At 43.1% G+C, this 20,291-nt stretch overlaps 1 protein-coding gene across 5 annotated transcripts in view; it reads left to right on the top strand.

Moving 5' to 3' along the window:
* The window catches only part of ST3GAL3 (ST3 beta-galactoside alpha-2,3-sialyltransferase 3), a 183,659-nt gene that overhangs the window by 106,964 nt on the left and 56,404 nt on the right, over positions 1-20,291 (top strand). For all 5 annotated transcript variants that reach the window (XM_075759621.1, XM_075759619.1, XM_075759618.1 and 2 more), the window contains 2 exons: positions 2,956-3,050; positions 15,440-15,503. In XM_075759621.1, the coding sequence (XP_075615736.1) occupies positions 2,956-3,050; positions 15,440-15,503 (159 nt within the window). The remainder of the gene's footprint in view (positions 1-2,955; positions 3,051-15,439; positions 15,504-20,291) is intronic.

Genomic DNA, 20,291 nt, shown 5'->3' with positions numbered 1-20,291 from the left:
ATCATATCCAGCTTTTCATCTATTTAGATGTCATTTGCTGTTTTATTGGAGTACGTCATTCAAACTAGTGATTTTAGATGCTGGCGTTTCTCTCCCAAATCACACAGGTCATAAGTGTGTGCCACAGGCACTCAAATTTCTCACCGGCTGTCATGTGCTGTGAGGTTGTATTACGTCTGTTCTGGAATTTGGGGTGGGGTAGAGAGGAAGCGCTTAAAATTTAAATCTGAAAAATCAAAACTCGCTTTACCTGCTGTTTGTCTGTAGAGCACAAACCTGTTTCACTTCTGGAGCTGTGGTTGTCGGTGAAGCTAACCTGCCTGTAGGTAGCAGTGGCAGACGACTCGGGTAAAATGCAGCATATGTACGTATGTAAGCTGCTCAGTAGATACAAAATTTAACATAGTTCAGAAACATTTACTTTTTCTGTTTGACAAACTCCCACGCATTCCTTGGAATGTATTTTAGGTGCTCTGCAGAGAGCATTCCCATGGCCTGTTTGAGGCATATCCTGATGTTTCCTGAAGGGTCCTAGAATACACCAGACGTGCTTCAGAGCCGAGACAGAACAGCCATGCTCCTGGAGAGGTCTGGCAGACAGCGTTTCCCTGTCACTGCTGGACATCGGGTCTGGCCTGCTCTGATTTATTGAGGTGGCAAAGCACTCTTCATAGATCATGAGCTTACAGCATTCATGATTTCTTAATATTTCCAAAATGGAATTACCTTCAAGATTTATGGGAGCTAAATTTCCTCTAATTTGTTCCTTTTTTTCCCCCCATATGGATATAATATTTCCCCCTCAAACCATTCCTCCCCCCTGTTAAATGAAGCAAAAGTATAAATTAAAAATCGGTTTTCCTAACCCTGTGTACAGAGCTACTATTACCATATAATAGTAGCTGGTCTAAGGCTATTGTGTTCTTTGCTAGAAAAATCTCTCTAATACAATACAAATACAGTAAAAAGGCCAATGACCACCTCACCTATCTCTTTGGGCATCACTTTGGTCCCCTGGTTGTCACGTGCAGAAGGGACAGCATAGAGCATCAGGTCAGTCCTGCTAGTGCTTCGCTGATTTTGGGGAGTCCCAGGAGGATCTGACCTTCCTCCTGGTTTTACCAGGCACCTTGTAAGGGGGAATCTGCATTAGAGAGAGACACTCAATACTCCATGTCAGACTGCTGCAAATTGTCTTTTCCTGGTGTATGACTTGCAAATTGGCCAGTTAATTGCAACTATAAATAATACCAACCTCTGAGTTAGGCCTGACCTTACAGCCTGTACCTTCTTTCTCGTGCAGTGCTCTTAAACTGAGCCAGTTCAGTTCACCTATTCAAAAAGTTATATAGATCCTTTCCTATTGTGAGCTCTTGAAAAACATTCCTTTCCTTCTAGATCAGCTATGTAATCTGTCCATCCTGCTTTTATGGTTATAGATGATCTTATTAATGATTACATGAGTGGATGTGAAGCAGTATGCATGGATGAGTTGGAGTCTTGTGTTCTTGTTTTGCTAAATGCTCTTGGTATCTCTCTTCCCCCTTCCCAGAGATTTCTGCAACCTCTGATTTACTGGGCATCTGTGATAGGACTGTACTTCGAGCAGTTTATAGATCAGAATTCATTCCGTCCGTTCCCGACTGTGCTGCTATCTGAAATTGTTGCTCTGTACCTGGCTGCGGCGTAGTGTACATGAGTTTATCTTAAATTGGGTAGTTCAAGTCCAAAAGTTATCTGATTGCAGTAGCATGGAGTTGCATGCCGAGTACAAAAACAGCCTGAAGGGAGGGTTAAACCGGTGCCTTACATCTAGCCTGCTACCAGTACCCGGGTTAGCCAGGCTGTATCTATTTCAGATACGTGTACATTGCACTTGCAGTATGGCTGTAGCGGAGACATACTCTGAACATGCAGTACATTCCTTTCTTCATTTCTATAGCATGGTGTGATTGATTTTGATCCAGAACATCCCTGCTACTGTTTTGCTATGATTGAATGAACAGATTTCTAATAGTATTAGCATATTTTCTAGCTGTTATCTTGATACACTCAGAAATGGTCCCATATGACAGTTAATATTTCTGTAGTTTCTTTTGCTAATTGTTTCCTTTTATCTGGCCACTGTACTAATTGTTTCTAGAAGAGACAATTTTTAGTAGCTGCTGTGTTTGTCTGTTGAGGGTGTAATTAGGATAATGTATTCCCATAATGACACAGTTAAGAAGGACTAGTTCTCTCTTTTGTGACTGATTTTGGATAGATCACAACTGTTTGGTTTGGCAACGACGTCTCTAGAATCATTTATATGTTAATGAATGCAGAAGAAAACACCTACATCTGTACTGAATTTCCATTCTCTGTAAACCAAGTGCTGCTTCATGATCTCCTGAACGGCTTCCTTTCTTGCCAGCGTTACAATAGCTGCTCTGTGTGTGCATGAGTGAGGCAGAAGCAGCCATGAGAGCAGATAACTCCGGCCTTGCTCGCCACACACATTTGCCCAGTGCATTCACACTTGCACAGAGCAGCACACGTGTATGTCACGAGCAACGTAATGGCAGCTCCGCACCCCTTCCTCACACACATGCATAGACAGCACGTAAATTGGCTTGTGCTTACAAAGCTGGAAGTAAAACTGCCTAAACTCTGGTTGCAATTTACAACTTATTGTAGCTAAATTAATAGCCAAACAGTAGTGTGGAAGTTCTAAATTGCTGAGTGGAAGTGATTGCCAGGCTCACGACTTGAGTGTTTTGGGTGTCCTCATGGCACAAATTCTGACAGATTTATTCCACTGCAGGCACCTTTGGGTAAAAGTAAAATATTCCACATTACTGTATTGCCAATGAGAACGTAGAATCAGCACTTAGGTATGGATTCTCTCAACCTCCCTACAGAAATTTATCCTTCCTAGTTCAGGAGTTAATTTCTCTCTCATTTTGGTTTTCTCAGGTTCTCAAAGCCGGCACCAATGTTCTTGGATGATTCCTTCAGGAAATGGGCACGTATCAGGGACTTTGTACCCCCCTTTGGAATTAAAGGACAAGGTATGAGAAAACTATACAGCTGTTGTAAAAGAAGGTCGTTCTGCAAATGCTTGCTATGTCTTGTTTTTCTGTTTTAAAAACTCAGGTGGTCCCTTGGGGTCAGCTTTTTCCATGTTCTGAAGAAACATTGTACATGCAGCTCTCAAGCTCAAAAGGGTTTTCACAGCTGGAACGTGGACCTCAGGCTTGTCTTAGGGAGGATGGTTTAGCACATGGGGGAGAGTCAGTGTGACAATGGCGATTTAGATGTACCGTCACATTCTGGAAGAAGCATTTTGACATTGACTGCTGTAGCATCTTGTAGCATCTTGGCTGACAGCAGCAGAGAGTCCAAACTGATATAAAGTACCTTTAAGTGAGTAATTCTCTAAAGAACAGGAAAGACTCCTCTTTCTCAGTTTTGGAGCATTGGGATTGACTACGGATAGAAATCTTCATTTTCTTTTCATAGCTTTTGGACTTATAATTATTTTATAGTTGTTCTACTTGTGGACTTGTATAACAAATAGGAAAAAATCTGTTGAGATGCTTTGGTGATGATTTGTAATATGCCCTGTCCTCCAGCTGGAGCACAGTAGCCCAGACTGCAGCTCAGGTATGCTGTGGGAGAGCAAGAGTGATGCTGGTGGTGATGAGATGGGAGTGAGTAGCCCACCCAGCAAACGGTGTATTTTGCAGGTGACACAAGCTCCTCGCTATCCTGCATGTGCTACCAAAGGCCTCTCTGGGAGATAGTGGTGGAGCAGAAGGGTTATGCTCATAGCCGTGATTTGCTGCAGACTTCCTGAAGTCTCATGTATTTATTAGGAAGTGCTTGTAGCATTGCGTCAACTTCCAAGATTTTTTTTCTTCCACTGACAAACTCAAGATTACAGATGGCCCCCAGAGGAATTGAAATACCTGGTGGGGAAAGGACTGCAGCCACAATGGCTTGGGTCTGTCCCTCTCCCTGGAACAGATGTGGTAGTTGTCAGAACAATCTCTGATCAAATCAAAGGCTGTGCTGACAAATTTCTTTTGGCTTACATCAATTCCCTTCTTTGTTTTCTGTATGTCCATTCCTTGTCCAGTCAGTCTTTTGCAGCTCAATAGGCAACTAATTACTGTCCTCTAAATCAGCCAGCAGTTTGCAGCAAAGAAGTAGCAGCGGCAGCACAAACGAAGGCTGCGTTGACCGCAGGAGGGCTTGTCCCCTTCTAACAGGCACGCAAGGTGTACAAAGCTCGGGCAAGCTGCCTGACCAACGTGGAGGTAGGATGTGCAGATCACGCATGTCAGCTAGACCTAATAAAAATCATTCTGTTAAACTGAATCCAAATGGAGAAATTCACCAAAAGGGGATGACGGAACAGCTCTGGCAGCCTTCTCCCTGGGTTTGTTGCCAGCTTGTATCACCACTGCAATGTTATGTAAATCTGGTGTTTTATATTGGATTTCCTCAGTTAAAAGGAGAAATGAGAAATTGCCATCATTTAAATGGTTGTGAGCTGAAGCCATGGGACGGAAACCGTTGAATGGGTTATTTTTTTAATGCCCTCCTGGGACTGAATTTTGTGCCAAGTTTCAGTCTGGAGCAAGTTCTGTGTGTGGGAGGGTTGAATTATAAATCTCTGTAGCCCAGGATTTCTAATGGCCGTGCTGACAGGCTGTGAGTCCTAGCGATGCGAATGGCGCCCTTTCATGTTACACATCACTTGGAATTCTTGCATCAGTCTTTTCTAGCCATCCCACGGGACACGTTCTGGCTCAGCTGAGTGATTGGATGATGGGATCAGCACCTCATTAGGGCTTTCAGTCAGGGCAGTCTAATGATATCCAAACAACTGACCCAGGCAGGCAGCGTGGAGCTCCGTCACGTGCTGGTGCGAGATGAAGATGGGGATGTGCATGGGAAAAAGAGTAGTTGGGGTGGCTGAGGAAGCGTGGAAAGACGTGCCTGTGTTGAAACAGACGGGGCAGGGTTTTGCTCTGTGCGTTAGGAAGCCCGGTGACACCGTCAGCTGGGATTTCCGACGTGCATCACGCTGGGAAAGGCAGTCGGTGTTTATAGACGCTGACTGTGGCTGGGTTGGTAATGGGAAGATTTTGCTGAGAACTTCGGTGAATATCACCCAGCGTTTTCAAGTTACTGTGCTCTAGTCCAAGTTAAAATGGCTTTTTTTGTGTGTGAAATATAGCTACAGGATGAGCTCACTTTCAGTAATGCTGCATGTTCCAAGAAACTTCTAGAAACTAATCTGTGGTAGCTTGAAAGTACTAAAGTTATGAAATCAAGAGATTCTTAGCAGCTTGGAGGCTAATCCACGATTTCTGCTGTCTTTTGTTAAAAGTTTCTCTCTATTCTTAAGACTCTTAGCTAAGTTCTTCTTTGCTTTGTCTCTGGAAAAAAAATGAAAGTTTTTTTTCATCCATCACTTGGTGTTTACTGGTCCAAGAGAGAACAATTCCAAGATATTTAGAGAGAACAAGTCTTGCGATATTTAGGGGAAAGCAGCTTTTGGGGAGTGTTGTCTACTGAGCTGTGCTAATTTGGAGTAACATGTCTGTATAAATTACATGTAAAAAAGTAGAAGTGGCTCAAAGATTTTCAGGGCAGGACTATCTAAAGGCGATCATATCAAGGAGAAGGCAGTATGCTGATCACTTTGACACAGTTCATCAGGAATCTTCATTTTCTTCAAAAACAATCTGATTGTAAAGACAGTCCTTCCATCTCCAGATGCTAAAAAGTACTCAGTGTAACATCGAAAGCTTAACGTTGTTTCGTTTACCTCTGTAGCTAAAGCAAAAGGAAAGAGTTATTTGGAGAAGTGCAACAAACAAGGCTGGAGAAATACCTGACTATTAATAGAATTTCTCAGTACATGTGGCTTAAAGAATATAAAAGACTTTCATAAGAAAGAGTAGCTAGTATCTGGCATCCTCTCTGTGTAATGAGAACGGGAGAGTTGCTGCAGATTTTTTTCAACTTAAGTGAAAACATATGGCACAGCATACACTAAAACTAAACAAACACGATCTGTGTAATATCTCTTCCATGCATTTAGTCAGTAATTGTGTCGTTGCTTAGCAGTAATTATAGGTCTTCACTTCTACCTTTGTTCCTGCCTGATTGTTTTAAGCAGAGAGGCTGCTTTGTTGGCCCTGAATCAGTTTGTCTTTGAAGGTGATATTTATTTCTTAGGGAGTGACTGTCTTGTCACCATCTCAGAGTTTGCCTCCCACCAGGAGTCTAGGAAGCAATTTGTGCCCCATGGTGATAAGGAACAGTGCTACAGTTTTATCAAATGTCATATGTAGCATTGGCCAGGAGACTTCGTACTTTCATCTGATACGAGAGGGGCATCTGGAATTGGTGACACGTTTGGTGACAAAGAAGTCAAGTCTGCCCAGAGCACCAACACTAACAGATGTATTGTGCAATGGTTAATTGTTCTCCTACTTGGTTTTATTTGGATATTTTCTTTTGTGTTAGTGCTTCTGGGAAGACCCATGGTTCAGTGCTGCTTAGCAGTGATTTCATTAGTCTCATGGGGGAGAGGTCATTCATCTTCAGTGAAAATGTTGAGTTTTCGGGCATGCAAAAGTTGGCATATCAAAATGTTATCGGGAGAAAATCTCTTTTCTTTTCATGCATGTTTTTTTTCTTGCATAGCTTTTTCTTCCACATCAACTTTCTTGGCATGAGCAATACTTTATCTCTGAGAAAACATATTTGCTTGGACATTACAATTGACATTTACAGCTGACCCAAAGAAAAACTATCAGAAAAGTAGGTCTAACCTACTCTTCCAGCTCTTTATAGAGGCTGGAATACCACATGCAAGCACCTTCCCTACATTTGACTGGGTCTGCTTAATAATGAGGTGTCTCTTTTCTGCTTTAATTCTCCAACCTTGTCTTTATTTTGTTAGCTGTACTCTGTTGTACAGATGATTTTCCTACTGTGAGCATTTTTTTTGTTCTTCGTGTGTTCTTCCTTAACCAAATAAGCAAGAAGCACAAGCGTGTATAGCTATTAGTTCTGTTCAGAGCAGGTATTAACACAAGATTGTTGTTTCTTCTTGAGTTTGAGGCAGATTTCTGAACTAGTTTCCACTAGAATTTTACATTTGACCAAAATTGGTAATAGTTGCCATTATCACATGGGAATATATCTATAAAAACGTTGCTTTTCCCCAGGGAATCTAGCTGATTTTATAGCCTCAAGAAAGTAAATGAGAGGTTTGAAGGGGGGGAAAAATGTAAAAGTTTCAGAAGAGGTAGAGGATCAGCTTTTCATTACTGAATAAAGCCTCTTAGGGAAGTTATATTATGAATTTTGAAGTTAAATCAACTCTCACTCTTGAGCCCTCTTGACGAAAGTACAAGCCTCCAGTGCAGTCCCTTATTTCAATCAAAATTGATGCTTTGCTGTTTAATGTGCTTAAAGAATGGTCTTTCTCCTGACCCACTGAGAAGGGAATGGTGCCCCAGGGAGATCTCAGACCCCAAGTTTGCAGCTAATTGGGTGACTCCATATTGGAGTTCTTCCCAGAAGTGTTGAAGTGCAATTGAGACATGGGTATTATTCCTATCTTTTACCTCCTAGAGAGAAGAGCAGGTCTTCTCTGGCTGTTGTGTTTTGAAGTGCCACATCTTAATGCTTCTGGAAGGGTCGGGAGAATTAGAAATCACTGTATTAGTTATTGAGTTTTTTGAAGACATTGCCTTGCCACCTGTGAAGGGGCATCAAAAATGCAGCAATAAAGGGAAGAACAGCCCTCTATAACAACTGTATTTATTTTCCTGCTTGTCTTTGGACAGCACATTATGAATCTTTCAAGGTCCATTTTCATTTGGCGTGAATTAGCCTGTATCTAAAGGCTTTATTGCTTCCTGTGCATCAGGCTTGAGTTTGGATCAAAATGGTTAATGTGTGGTTATTGCAAAATGTTGCCCATTTTTTTTGGCATAATTGTTTTTTAAATTAATGTTCCAACTTTCCAGGCCCTGGGATTATGTTGGGAACTTAGCTTGTATTCTGAAAAAACAAACTCTTGGTTGTGAAGAAAAGCTTGAAAAAAAAAATCCCTAAAGGCTCCAAAACTACGATGTAAATCAAGAGTCCAAATGTTATGTATTTTATTTATATCTTGTTATTAAAAAAGGCCTTAAGGTCTTTTTGGAGCTTACATTTAACGCATGCCAGGTTTTTTCGTTAGGGAGGTACCATGTGTCTTCAGACTTTCTTTTTTTTTCTTTTGTGTTTTGTATCTATGCAACACTATATGCATGTTGTCTTAATACCATTAAAAATCATCAATGGAAGTATTGTGATATTGGAAGTAGTGGCAGGTTTAAGTCCTGTTGCTAGTAAGGTGTATCTCAAGTAAACCACCTAAGCTGGCACAGCTAATGACCTTAAACCATTCGCTTGTATTTACTCACAAGAGCTGATTTCGGGACAGATTCCTGCAGTTCATAGTTAACTGTCTTTGAGAGCCAGTTCATGTGTTTGCAATTTGCTTCTAAGTTCTGGAAGTCTTTGCGGCTTCTTTTCTCCTGCATAGACCTCATAAAGTTAGCTGATCAATAAAAAGAAGTGTTGCAGGAAATTTTGGACTCATTTTGATATCTGTTGTACTCACTGGATTCACAGCTTCACTAAAATATGAATAACGTTGTCTGCCTACAGCTGGACATGGTGTTTCTGGGAGAGAGCTGGGAGGACAGAATATGTGGTGGGACTTGGGTCTATGGCCTCATGCTGGGCACCAGGGTGACAAATCCTTCTGTAAAAGATAATTTCTCAGCTTCTGTGTGGAGTGAGATCTTAAGGAAAAAAGAATGCTGAAGAAGGAACTTTATACAGACCTGAACTTCTGGGTAGTGTAAAAAAAAAAGTATGCACTGAGTTTGTGCTTACAGCATGTTTGTAAATATTACCGTTTGTTTAATCCATAGCATTGATAGTGTTTAGCTTACTCTCCCCACGAAGTTGATGCACACGTGGCATTCTCTTATCGTGGGACAGGGGCCCATCTGCAGAGGAGACTGGCATGTTTCGAGGATGTCTGTCCACCTCACTCTAGTCAGTGTATTCCTAAAAGCTGAAGGTGATGCCCGGTGTCTGCAGAAGTGCTGCCTAGAGGTGTGGCAGCTGGGTGACCAGCTGTGGAGATGGGCACCGGCCACAGCTCACGGGGCAAACACAAGGAACTGCAGCGGTACATTGTTCCCTGACCCTAAGGCATGGCATTCAAATACTGACTGCTGGCAATAAGGGCATGGAGACTTGCTGATTTTTGAGGAAGATGGCTGGTATGGACAACTTGAAAAATTACAGCTCTTGGCAGCCTGAGGGTGCATGAACAACCCAATTTGCCTACTTTCAAGGCAGATGGAAGGTAGATCCTGTGAGATGCCTGCAGTAAGCCCTGTGGAGTGGAAAAGTCTCCCATCTTTGTTTAATGATACAAGCGAGAAGCTTATGCATTAGAAACAACAATGTTAAGTGTTGTTGACATTTACAGTGAAGGTCTCTCCTCTACATAAATAACAAAGAAAAAGGCTAGAATTGAGACTTAGGCTGATTCTCACTGTGTGGTCACTGCCCGCCTAATTTCTAACTATTTACTTTTAGTTTTTCCAAATGTCTGAAAATTTCAGGGTCAACCTGAAGTCAAGACGTACTTGTGTTCAGAGAAATCATGCAGTCCTGAGCTGCTTTTGAATCTTCTGATGTTATAAGGCAAAGCTGATAGAATACATCATGATAACTCAGGATTCTTAGATAAATGTAGTCAACTCCTCCTCTAGATGAAGAAAATGTGCAGAGGCTTCTTGCTTTGTTTGTACAGTAATAGTGTGTACATAGTGTTGATAGATGAATGGGTTAAATAATCTCCTGCTCTCCACAATAATCTAAATTCTCCAAGACAAGAAAAAAATATAACAAACTATGGCTGCAGAAAACTGCAGTAGATTTCTTGCCCTGTTGATGTGTTCATTATATAATAATGGGAGAAAGTGAGGGTGAAAATGCAAGATACTGGTTTTCATTTCCATTAATTTATCGTTAAAGGATAGTAGCAGACCTGTGTGAAGAACATGTAAGCCAGAGGGCTATCTGAAGATGAAAGCCTTTGCAGAGGGCTCCTTATCAAGGAGTCAAAGGCCTTATTCTGTTCCTAGTTAAGTCATTTACGTGCCTTGTGACCTCTGGTAAGTTTGATTCTCTCAGAGTATAAAGACACTGCTTTCAGAAATGAGGAGAACAGGTGCAGGACCCAAAAGGGTGAATTCAGGAATATGCATGTATATGTATATGTATCACTTCATAGCCATTGACTTGAAGAAGCTGCATAAAAGCCACGTATTTTTACTGTTGGAATAAGTTCACATGCCTAATACTTCAACTAGAACTAAACAGCACCTATGTTCCTCCCTATATATAACGTATGTATGTACACTGTGTTCTTACGCATACCAGATGGATGGTTTCAGGTAAGCAGAACCGCTGCATTGCAATTTGCTCTTTCTGACATGAACTATCGGAGCTAATACAACTAACGGGCTGCCAGTGAGCTGCTGCCGAGACCTGTTCCGCTGCCAGGACAGCTAACATCTGTAGCCCTAAGGATGGTGGCATGGCCATTGCCATTTAAACGTCAGTGTTTGACTACAGACCAGAGAAAGGATTTTGTTTTGTAACATCCGTCTTGAATCTCTCACAAGGATGTAAAGGAGGAACAGCGCATGGGAAGCAATATTGCTGTTGGGTTTACTCAGCCTTCAAGGAGTTATGGCCACTGAATAGCTGTTGCGTGATCTGCATGAGACACATTTAGTGTTTGAAGGCAGTTTCCAGTGGGAAGTTTCTATTTCACAAACCATGCAGCTAATTAGCACCTGCTGGGCTGCCTGTTTGGCAGCTGGGAAGAGGCCAAAAAATAAATGCTTTTCAAAGATGAATTCACCTTTTATTTGTACTGGTTAGGGGAGGAGAGTGACAGGGAAGAAGTGCATGGTTTTGCCCATGCTGTTCTGTTCCTGCCTGCTCAGTACGTCTGAAGGATTCCATGGAGGGTGCAAGGTGGCCGTGGTACAGTGCTGCCAGCTCTCTTTGTCCGGGATAAACATGACGTAGAGCTGCTGGATCTGCGGGAGCCGTCTCAGTGCCAGCAGTCAATGGCAGGTAGTAAGTTCTGCTTGGTCTGAGCTGACCTTGCACAGAGCCCTGCAGGTCTCCGCAGCATGCTTTCCATGGTTCATGTTTCTGGGCATATGATGCTGAGACATGTCTGCTGGACTGATTTGCTGGAGTTCTGCACTGAGCAAAAGTAGCTGAAACTTTTCTAGGCTGGAAATGGCCCTCAAAGAACGAGAGGCTTATTTGAATGGGGATGTGTCTGAGATAATGAATTGTGTTATACCTGAGCTGGCTGCGTGCCTGGGCCCTGGAAGCAAGAGGTGAGCGCACGCATACCTGTTGCTTGTAGTAGGAAGGATTTTTTTTTCCTTTGTAGTATTCAGAACATGTATACTCAGGCCCCTCCTGGCCCCTCCTTGGTGCACTGGTGTACAAGGCAGAGCACACCCACCACTGTTTTTCCCACTTGCCAAGCAAGAGAGAAGTTGTGCCTGGGCTAGCATTGTGTCTGCATCTATGCCGTGGTTTCTTTGCAACCTGGGTAAACCATCTGCCAAAAAAAAAAAAAAACCCAAAACAAATTGTTTGCATAGCTGTTGCCCTAATAAAACAATCTTTCTTTTAAGCGTGGGTTCATGTTAAAGCAAGGGCTGTACGCAGCTGGTGCCTTTTAAAACAACAGAAAATAAAATTGATGGGTGAATGGAGAAAAGCTGACGGTTATCGGGAACAAAATGTGCTCCCCTGGAACACTGATCTTGGGTTGCTCTGTGTGCTGTTCTTTGCTGTGTTCAATGCAAGTAGGTCCCAATCGCAAACTCTATCCCTCTGTCTTAAGAATATGCCTACCCCAGAGAAATGCGCTGCCCTGGGTGCCAGCTGTTCCCACTGCTGTCCTACCCCAGTGGAGAGCTTTGGTGGCTGAGGTGCAGCATACCAGGTCTGCTGCCGATCAGATTTGCTACTAAATCGGGTAATGGTTTACTGTAAGTTGTTTAGATGTTCAGCATCAATGTGTATGACATCAAATCTGGTTTGGTAACCTTTCTGCCACTGTTCTGTAGAGCAGTTTTTGAGTCTGCCCAGAAGCTACTGCATGAAGATAGAATGTGTCGGTTATTGCCTAGATCGCAGGGATACCAACCATGTTGTGCGTACGCTGGAGCAGTCTCAGTGGCTCAGGTCTTGCAGACTTGGCCTTTCTTTTACCCTTGCAAAACTTGCTTTCAGTCCTTGACAGATCAGTGTTCAGCCAGTGCTGTGCACAAATCCTGTTACTTGAAACAGGAAGGGATTTTTCTTTGTAGCATGTGTCACATGCATTTGCACCCATTATTATCACTCAGTACCTAGGTATACAAGGCAGAGTATACTCATCACCCTTTCAATTTCTCACCCTGAAGCTCCATCAATTAACTTTACATAATGTGCCTGCTTTCCTGGCCCCTGATTTTCTTTAGTCATAGTCTGGAGATGAACACTGCTTTGTGTCCTGCAGGTCGCTATCTGTGTTAGCAGTCTTCGCAGTGTTGATGTCAAGTCACTCTCCGCCTTAACCCAGCTGTGGTTAAAGATCCTGCCAGTCGTTGTCTGTTGTAGGTATCTTCATTGTCTTGTGGAAGATCAGCCCAGCAGCATCTGCTGATCCTTCAAACCTTGCCCCAAGAAGATACAGGAACTCCTTCTGAAGGAGGTCTTGTCCTTCCATCCTGGTGCCGATGCGCAAGGTGCCAAATGCAAGTGCCCACCTCAGCAGCAGTGTAGTGTCCATCTTCTAGTGCAGTTCCACCTCAGTCAAAAAGATCTAGTGCCTCTCCTCTGCCCATTAGCTTTTCCTGTTGGCGCTCGTGGCTCCTGCTCCTAGCTTCCGATGAGGATGCTAGACTAGAGAAACTGGCACTGAGGGCATCTGTGCCACCTTCATTCCTACTGTGAGTCAACACTTGGCAGTGAAGTACTTTGGTTTTTATTGAGCTTCATTCAGCAGTTTTGAATGATAACACCGTGCTTTGTGTAACTTCCAAACTTCTTGGATGCTACGTGCTGTTGGACTGTGGGGGCTGCTGAAGAGATACCTCCCATTTGGCCATTCATATCATTAGTCACGTATTAATGCATGAGTCAACTGTATTCCTTCACTGTGCTTTTTAATACTGTATAACGGATGACCTCCAAGTAGTGCGGGGTGTTAACTTGTGGGTGGTAGAGCAAACCTGGCATAAGAAAAGCTTGGTAGATGGGAGGTTGCAGCCCTTGACGTGCATTCCTTTGATCTCTTTTCAGAGACTGTGGGAAAATAACCTCAGTAACGTACACTGTCCAGTAAAAGTCAACGTATGAGACAGGCCAAGGAGAGGACTGTGGCATGGTGCCATCATAGGTCACAACAACCTACTGCTGTTGCAGCAGACTTAGGGAAATAGCATTCCTCTTGGAGAGGGAGCCTGCTGCCAATGCATCAAAAGAAATTCTTCAGATGTAGGAAAATTAAACAAAACCACTGTTTTGTTAACAAGTTGCTTTTGCCCTACAAATTGCCTCTTTCCTTACTCCACTCCAAAATACGATCTTCTGAAAGTAATCACAGTTCCCAGCTTCTAATGGTTGGCAGGGGCTGTCAGTAATGTCACGTCAAAAACTTCCCCAAATCTAAAAGTAACTGATAAACAGAGTTTTCTGTTTATCACGTTTGGTTTTGGGTCTCACCAGTTTGTTGTCATGTTCAAAGCTGTTTGGCACATGGGATGCCTCAAGCTTGTGAGTTCGTCCCACACCCTCATCCTGTAGTTTCTGCAGAGGATATAATAAATAAGAACAGAACTCTTTATTTGAAAGGGACTCCCCTAACTGTGCTGATTGCAGTAAGTGGTGTCTATCAGGAAAACTATTTAACTTCACTGTAAACAATCACTTGATGTCAGTCTTCTTAATGTTCCTGTGTCATTTTTAATCTTTTGTAAAGAAATGAGACATTTATTCCTTTTGGCCGGTTGTTTCCTAAGAAGTTTTGAACTAGTTGACTGATCTATTTGAGGGAAGGATATGATAGATATTTACAGTCTTCCAAGAAAAATGGAAGGGGGATGATTGTTCACAATATTGTCCAGCATAAATGAAGCTCAGAGAAGCCATATTCAGAATCAGGAAAGGGAAGTGATTGAAAGTCCATATGGATCCAGGAGGATTCCTGAGCTCATGCAAGAGAAATCACTGAGGGCTGCCAGATACATAGAAGCTATACCTGACACATGAAATCCTTAATTTGAAAATAATTAAATGGTAGAAGAGAATTTCAGGGAAATTCTGTCTGTCTGGTTTGTTCTTATGCTTCTCTTAGGCATCTGCTTAAGGCCACAGTTAGAGCCAGGATTTGGAGACAGATGGGCTTTTTGTCAGACCCAGTGCAGCCAGTTTCAAGTTATAATAGTTATAATATCATTTGTAAATCCAGACTAGCCAAAGCATTGCTGCTTCTTGACCCTGAGTGGGTCACAGTAAAGGGGTTTGGACCTTTATGGAAGAGAGAGGTGGAAAAATTAGGGATGAAGGACAAAATCTAGAAGGAAGCAGACTTTAAAAATTCCATAGTCGATAGAATTATTTATGTGTAATCATTGTGCTTCTACAATTTAATACATTTAATTTGGGTGCGTGTCTATGCTTGCGTAACTTATACCATCTGGGTGCTGCAGCATTCACTGGTTATCAGGGTAGGTTGTAGTTCCAGGAACGTTTCTTTAAGCAGCTATGACTGTTTAACTGGATTCTGCCATGAAGAAAGCCAGACTGAGGAACTGAACCTAAACTAAAAGTAACGTAGGAAAATAAAAAGCATCAGTTTTAACCTGGTGCTGTTGCAGCATCCAGTTCACCGCTCAGCTGCATAAAAGCTTGTCTGAAAGCAAGCATTGATGGTGATACTGGCTTTTTCATGTCTGAAGTGTTTGTGAAACTGCCATCTCAGGGAAGTGGGTATGAAACCACTGCCTTAAACTGTGCTGCGTTTGTTCCCTGTCGCTCTCTGTGCCAGGCATTTGCACACTGCGTTGGGAATTGGCACATAACGTGTCTTTGCAGCCAGCGTGAAGGTCATTGTCCAGAGAAAATAGGAATATGCAAGTTGAAGTGTTTATTGCTAATGTGAACCTTATTTCGGTTCCTCCAAGTAACTGCTTCAGATGCTTTACATCACTTTGGTTTTCATTTCCATTAGAAGTCAGAACTTGTTCCTAATGTATTCTTTCTTTCTCCCCAGATAATCTGATCAAAGCCATCCTGTCAGCAACCAAAGATTACCGTCTAACTCCAGCTCTTGACAGGTAAGATGAGACCTTTTAGAATAGAAGGAGTAGAAGTGATTATTTTCCACGTGTCCTAAATAAATTTTTCTAGATATTTTTGCCAGAAATTATTGCCAGTAAATTTGTCTGTGCTGTGGAGGTAGATCAGGAGCTGGAAACTGAGTCCCCTTTCCAGTAAAATCTGTAAACTCTGGAGACCTCTGTTAAGTCAAAGATGAGTAGAAAAAAGCATTTACCTTTTGACTATTTCCTAATCTTTTGTTTCATATGGTGTCACAATACACCCTCTTGTCCCTTTTTCAAATAAGCAAATAGCCAGTTTTCAACAAAAACATTCTTCTTCAGCCTTTCTGACAAAGCAACAGGATCGCAAGAAACTCTTAGAGGAAGAGAAGGGACTGGCTTGTTTTAACAACGTTTCACTAATACCTCATTCTTAAAGCAGGAATGTGTGATTGCGTCGGCCAAGGCTGTGCCAGGATGTGATAGCAGTCTCCTGGGTCCTGTGGTATTTGAATTGATGCCTTTAGAAGAAGCTCCTTTGATTCTTCAGTCCTATTGTAGAGGTTCCTCTGAAACTCACTGGCATGTTTACGACCAGCTTCCCAGTGATAGTCCTTTAGTCTTGCCTCTCCTTGCTTTTCTGTCATTCCTTCCCTTTGCCCTGCAGTTTTGGTTTAGTGCCAAAGGTAGTTTAGAGGTGGTTTCTTTCAGAGGCTGTCAGAGGTTTTTACTGGGACATAATCTCTTTTCAAAGTCCTGGTACTATTCCTTTGCAAGCAGTGGTGCTTCCTTGAACCTAGCCTGATAGCACAGTTCCTGTGTTCTAAACACATTGGTTTTATTTCCTGGCCCAGCTCCTCTTCTGCAACTTTCCCATGACAAAGTTCATAAGCTTTCCAGCCTTTCGTCCACATCTCTCACATTGTAGATCTTGCCTGCTGTAGTTAGAGTTGGGAGTTACTCTCTATGTGAAAGTTTATTCTTAGTTTTTTGCAATCCATGTGCTAATTTAAGTTGCTTTGAAGTTTGCCCTCCCTCACAGCAATGACAGATAGGGTTAGCCTTCAGAATTTGGATTAATTTGAGAAATGATGTCCAGAAGGCAAAATCATTTTACAAATGACCTTCTTAGAGATTTTGCACACAACTGAGTTTCACCCATCTGGGGTTTATCTCGGTTGTAGTTGGAGAGTTAAGATTTTAATCTGCTGAAAAATCCACATGTAGACTCTTTCAGAAGGTTGCTCATGGGAAATTAGTGTTAATGGCATAGAAGGCAGGTGGAAGATTCTTTCAGGAAAGGTTAATGTAATTGACTCTTGCTGCTCACCTGTTTTTTGATGTGTGGTATGTGTGTTGGGTTTTTTAAAAGTAATTTCTGAGGAGGTTGTGAAACATAGCCACTCTAGCTTGAGCTGCTCGCTTTGGTTTTGCATCCTTTATAATGGGTTTGGTGCAGAGATAAGAAAGACCTAACACTCACCCTTCATGAAAGTTATGTAAAGTCCCTGAAATATCAAGTATGAATAAGACTTAAGGAACAAGCTAGAAACGTATTTCTGTAGTATTACAGTAGAATGGTTTGGTGGTGTTGTATGCTTGTAACACCCAGATATCTTGGGGAAGTACTGTTTTCCTGGGAACTTTTGTGATAAATGCAAAGCAGTGGATGTTAGTTGTGTGGTACATATGCCTCACAGTCAAATCCCTCCCATAGCCCCTCCAAGTGAGCAAGTCTTAGGAAAGATAAAAATTGAAGCTGGTGTGGAAGAAAGGGACAAGAAAGGCTTGGGATAGCAAGTCGCAAAGTGAGAGCCTGAAGCAGTAGGTGGATGGAGTTGCAACAGAGGGGTTATTATCAGAGAGAGCTTGGGTGCTGTAGGAGGTGTTGAGGCTACCGCAGTGCTGCTCTTGGAAACCCGCTTAGTCAGTAGGGCATAGATGAAGACTTGGGTATGCTCCCAAAATGGTCTTCAGCTGTGATTGTCAATGAATTACAGTGCTGGCAGCAATGGATATCTGCTATTCTGGATTCCAGAAGAGCTGATGGAGCAGACTGATGAGGGAAGGTTAGCTACTTTCTCATGTTGTCTCAGGCTCAAAGTGGAACCTGACAGTTCCTCTCTGTGGCACCTCCAGTGTGCTGGGAGCAGGGTCTTGAGATTCAGCTCACTCCCTTACAGCTCACTGGTCACGGAGAAAGTCCAGACCTGCCCCGCTTTGCTCACCTCCTTGTAGCAACTGGAGAGGGCCTGACTCGAGGGCTGAAAAAATGCATTATTGTGAAAGAGTTAGGTAAGAGATGTAGCTAGAGTCTGTGAGGTATGAGGGGTCACACTAGGAGATTCTGTGAACCCTTCCACTTGTATCCTCCCTGAAGGATACAAGTAGGCTGATTCTAGCAGTAGGGAAAAAGCTCCAGGTTCATCTGCTCTTTAGGATGTGGTTATACCAACATTTAAGTTTAAGAAGCTATCTTTGCTGCTGCCGCCTGCTCTTGGACTGTAGCTCCCTGCCCTCTCTTTGTGCTGCTGCTATTTGAAGAGAGGCTTTAAAGTGGGTCACTGAAATTATCCCAATTTAAAAGTTTTTCTCTTAACCCAGGTCATTCCAGTGACCTCATTTACAGAGCTCGCCTCCCACTGAAGTTTCTGTGCCAACAGTGGGATGAGAGGCAGAGGGCTGGGGATGGGTGGGGAGGGTGAGCACTGCTGAGCCTATTGAAGCAAGCGTTCATGTAACCACATGCTGAATGCAGCTTTCCCAGGGGAGGGGTGGGAGAGGCAGGAGAGGTGAGGTCAGAGCAGTACATGAGAGCATAGGAAGGAAAGAGGGGATTAGAGTTGTGTGGTGGGAGATCTACACCAAGCCTTTGGTCTTGTCCCCACCCAAGCTTCTCCACTTCTTTCTTCCTTCACAAAGCTGTCCCTTTGAGATGTTACCTTCACTTGCCTCCCATAAGCCCTGGAAATGAAGTTGTTTGATTATCCCTGTGCCAAAAGAGCATCCATATGCACCGTTTCTGACACAATGTACCGACGTGGTGCTGAAATGAGGCAAACTCAGTCCTTCCGGGTGTGCATACACCTTTCATCATCCCAAAGCAGCCCTGCGAACTCGCTCCAGCTAATGCCTCCATTGTGTTAATACCTAGCAGCAGCTGGAGGGCATGTGAACAAATGCTATAGCTCACGCCTGTAGCATAGTCTAAGTGATGCTGTGCTTGCTTAGCTTTCTTCATGACTCCTCATTATGGCACCTTTCTGTTGAACTGCTTACAGTAACCTGCTTCTGCTCCAGGGCAGGAGGTAGGTGAAGCTGCAGCTGTGTTTGTGAGGGTAGATGCAACTCAGCTCTGAGCTTTTCTGGAGAAGATTGGAGAGCCAGGGAACTTTAGAATTAGTGTCTTTTTCCTTCAGTGCTGCCATGTCTTTCTCCCTAATGCAGACATTGGTGGACCTCATCTTTGATACTTCAGAGTTCTCTTCCCCTTAGTTGGCTTTTCCGGGCCCGTTTATATCACTGATATTTCCAGTGCTTGTTTTAGTGGCTCCTCCAGTGGCCTGCCCCTCATTCTGTGAATTGACCAGGGCTTGGTTTCTAGTTCTGTGGCTCTTCTGGCTGGACTTTAGTGATTTTTTTGGGTTAAATCTCTGTGGTGATGACCTGTAAATTTCCTATGAAAAGACATAATTATAAAAGCCTGGCTGACCCTTTTGTACTGCCTCCAGGTGTGGTAATGAAGAAAAACTGAGAGTGAGTTTATAACCAAGAGGAGTCTTTACTAGTGCAGTATACAACTAAGTGAGGAAGGAACTTGATAGAGCAGAAGACATGTGTGTGTCCCTCTGGCTCAGGCTGATAGCAGCAGTTTAAGTAGCAGCAGCCAGATCAAACCAGAATATGCTACGCCTCCCTAAGCACCAGTTACCCTAAAGAAGTGTTTCTTGATTATTCTATTATATCTTTCCTCAAAGCCTTTAGTTCCAAAGTTGCGTAAAGGAAGGCTTTGTGGTTTTTCTCCTCTGACAAATCCCTAAAGTGCTTTGATAAGAGAGGAAGAGGAAGTAGCAATTGCTACAATGCATACATGTGTTTACAGTGCTATATTGTTGAAGAAAATCTGTGTGAATCCCAGTTTTGGTGTAGATGAACTCAACCTTTGAGCATCTGTCAGAGGCTGTACATCTGGCTGCAGCTCCCAGCTTAGGGCTTTAGGGAAAGTCTTTCTGGTGTGGAAAGTCCGTGACCCTCCTTCATACCACCCTGGTAGCAAGCTGGAACCTGGGCTGTGTCCCATGTGGTTAATCCTTGAGCTCTTCTGGAAAAGAAATACAGCTTTGACATACTGTGTAAACAAACAAAAAGGTGTTTGCATACCTCTTTGTGGAGAAACAATTGAGCTGTAACTGATGCTGCCCACACAGTGTTTCTTCAGCCAGAAACTTGCCTGGAGCCAGCAGTGACTTTGCAGATTTCCCGTGCTCAGACACCGTCAGTCAACGCCAGCTGCAAAGGTGCCCAGCTACGGTGGTGCCAGGTGTCCAGATTTCTGGTCGGGATGTGACGTCAGGTGCCTGATGTCCCTGCCGAATGCTTCCCTTTTTCACAGTGCCATCAGGGTGGCCCTGCAATCTTCTCACTGTCCCACAATGTGACCACCAAAGCTGGTGAGACCAGGCCAGCTCACCTTTCTGCCTGTCTTGATCAAAACAGTCCAGGCTGCCCAGACTCGATGTGTACGCCTGATGTGCAGAACCCAGGCAAAGCCCAAGACTCGCCGTATCTTCATCATGTGCACCT

The sequence above is a fragment of the Balearica regulorum genome, chromosome 8 (assembly GCF_011004875.1).
Source record: "Balearica regulorum gibbericeps isolate bBalReg1 chromosome 8, bBalReg1.pri, whole genome shotgun sequence".
Lineage (NCBI taxonomy): Eukaryota > Metazoa > Chordata > Aves > Gruiformes > Gruidae > Balearica > Balearica regulorum.
This window is presented reverse-complemented; position numbering and strand designations above follow the sequence as displayed.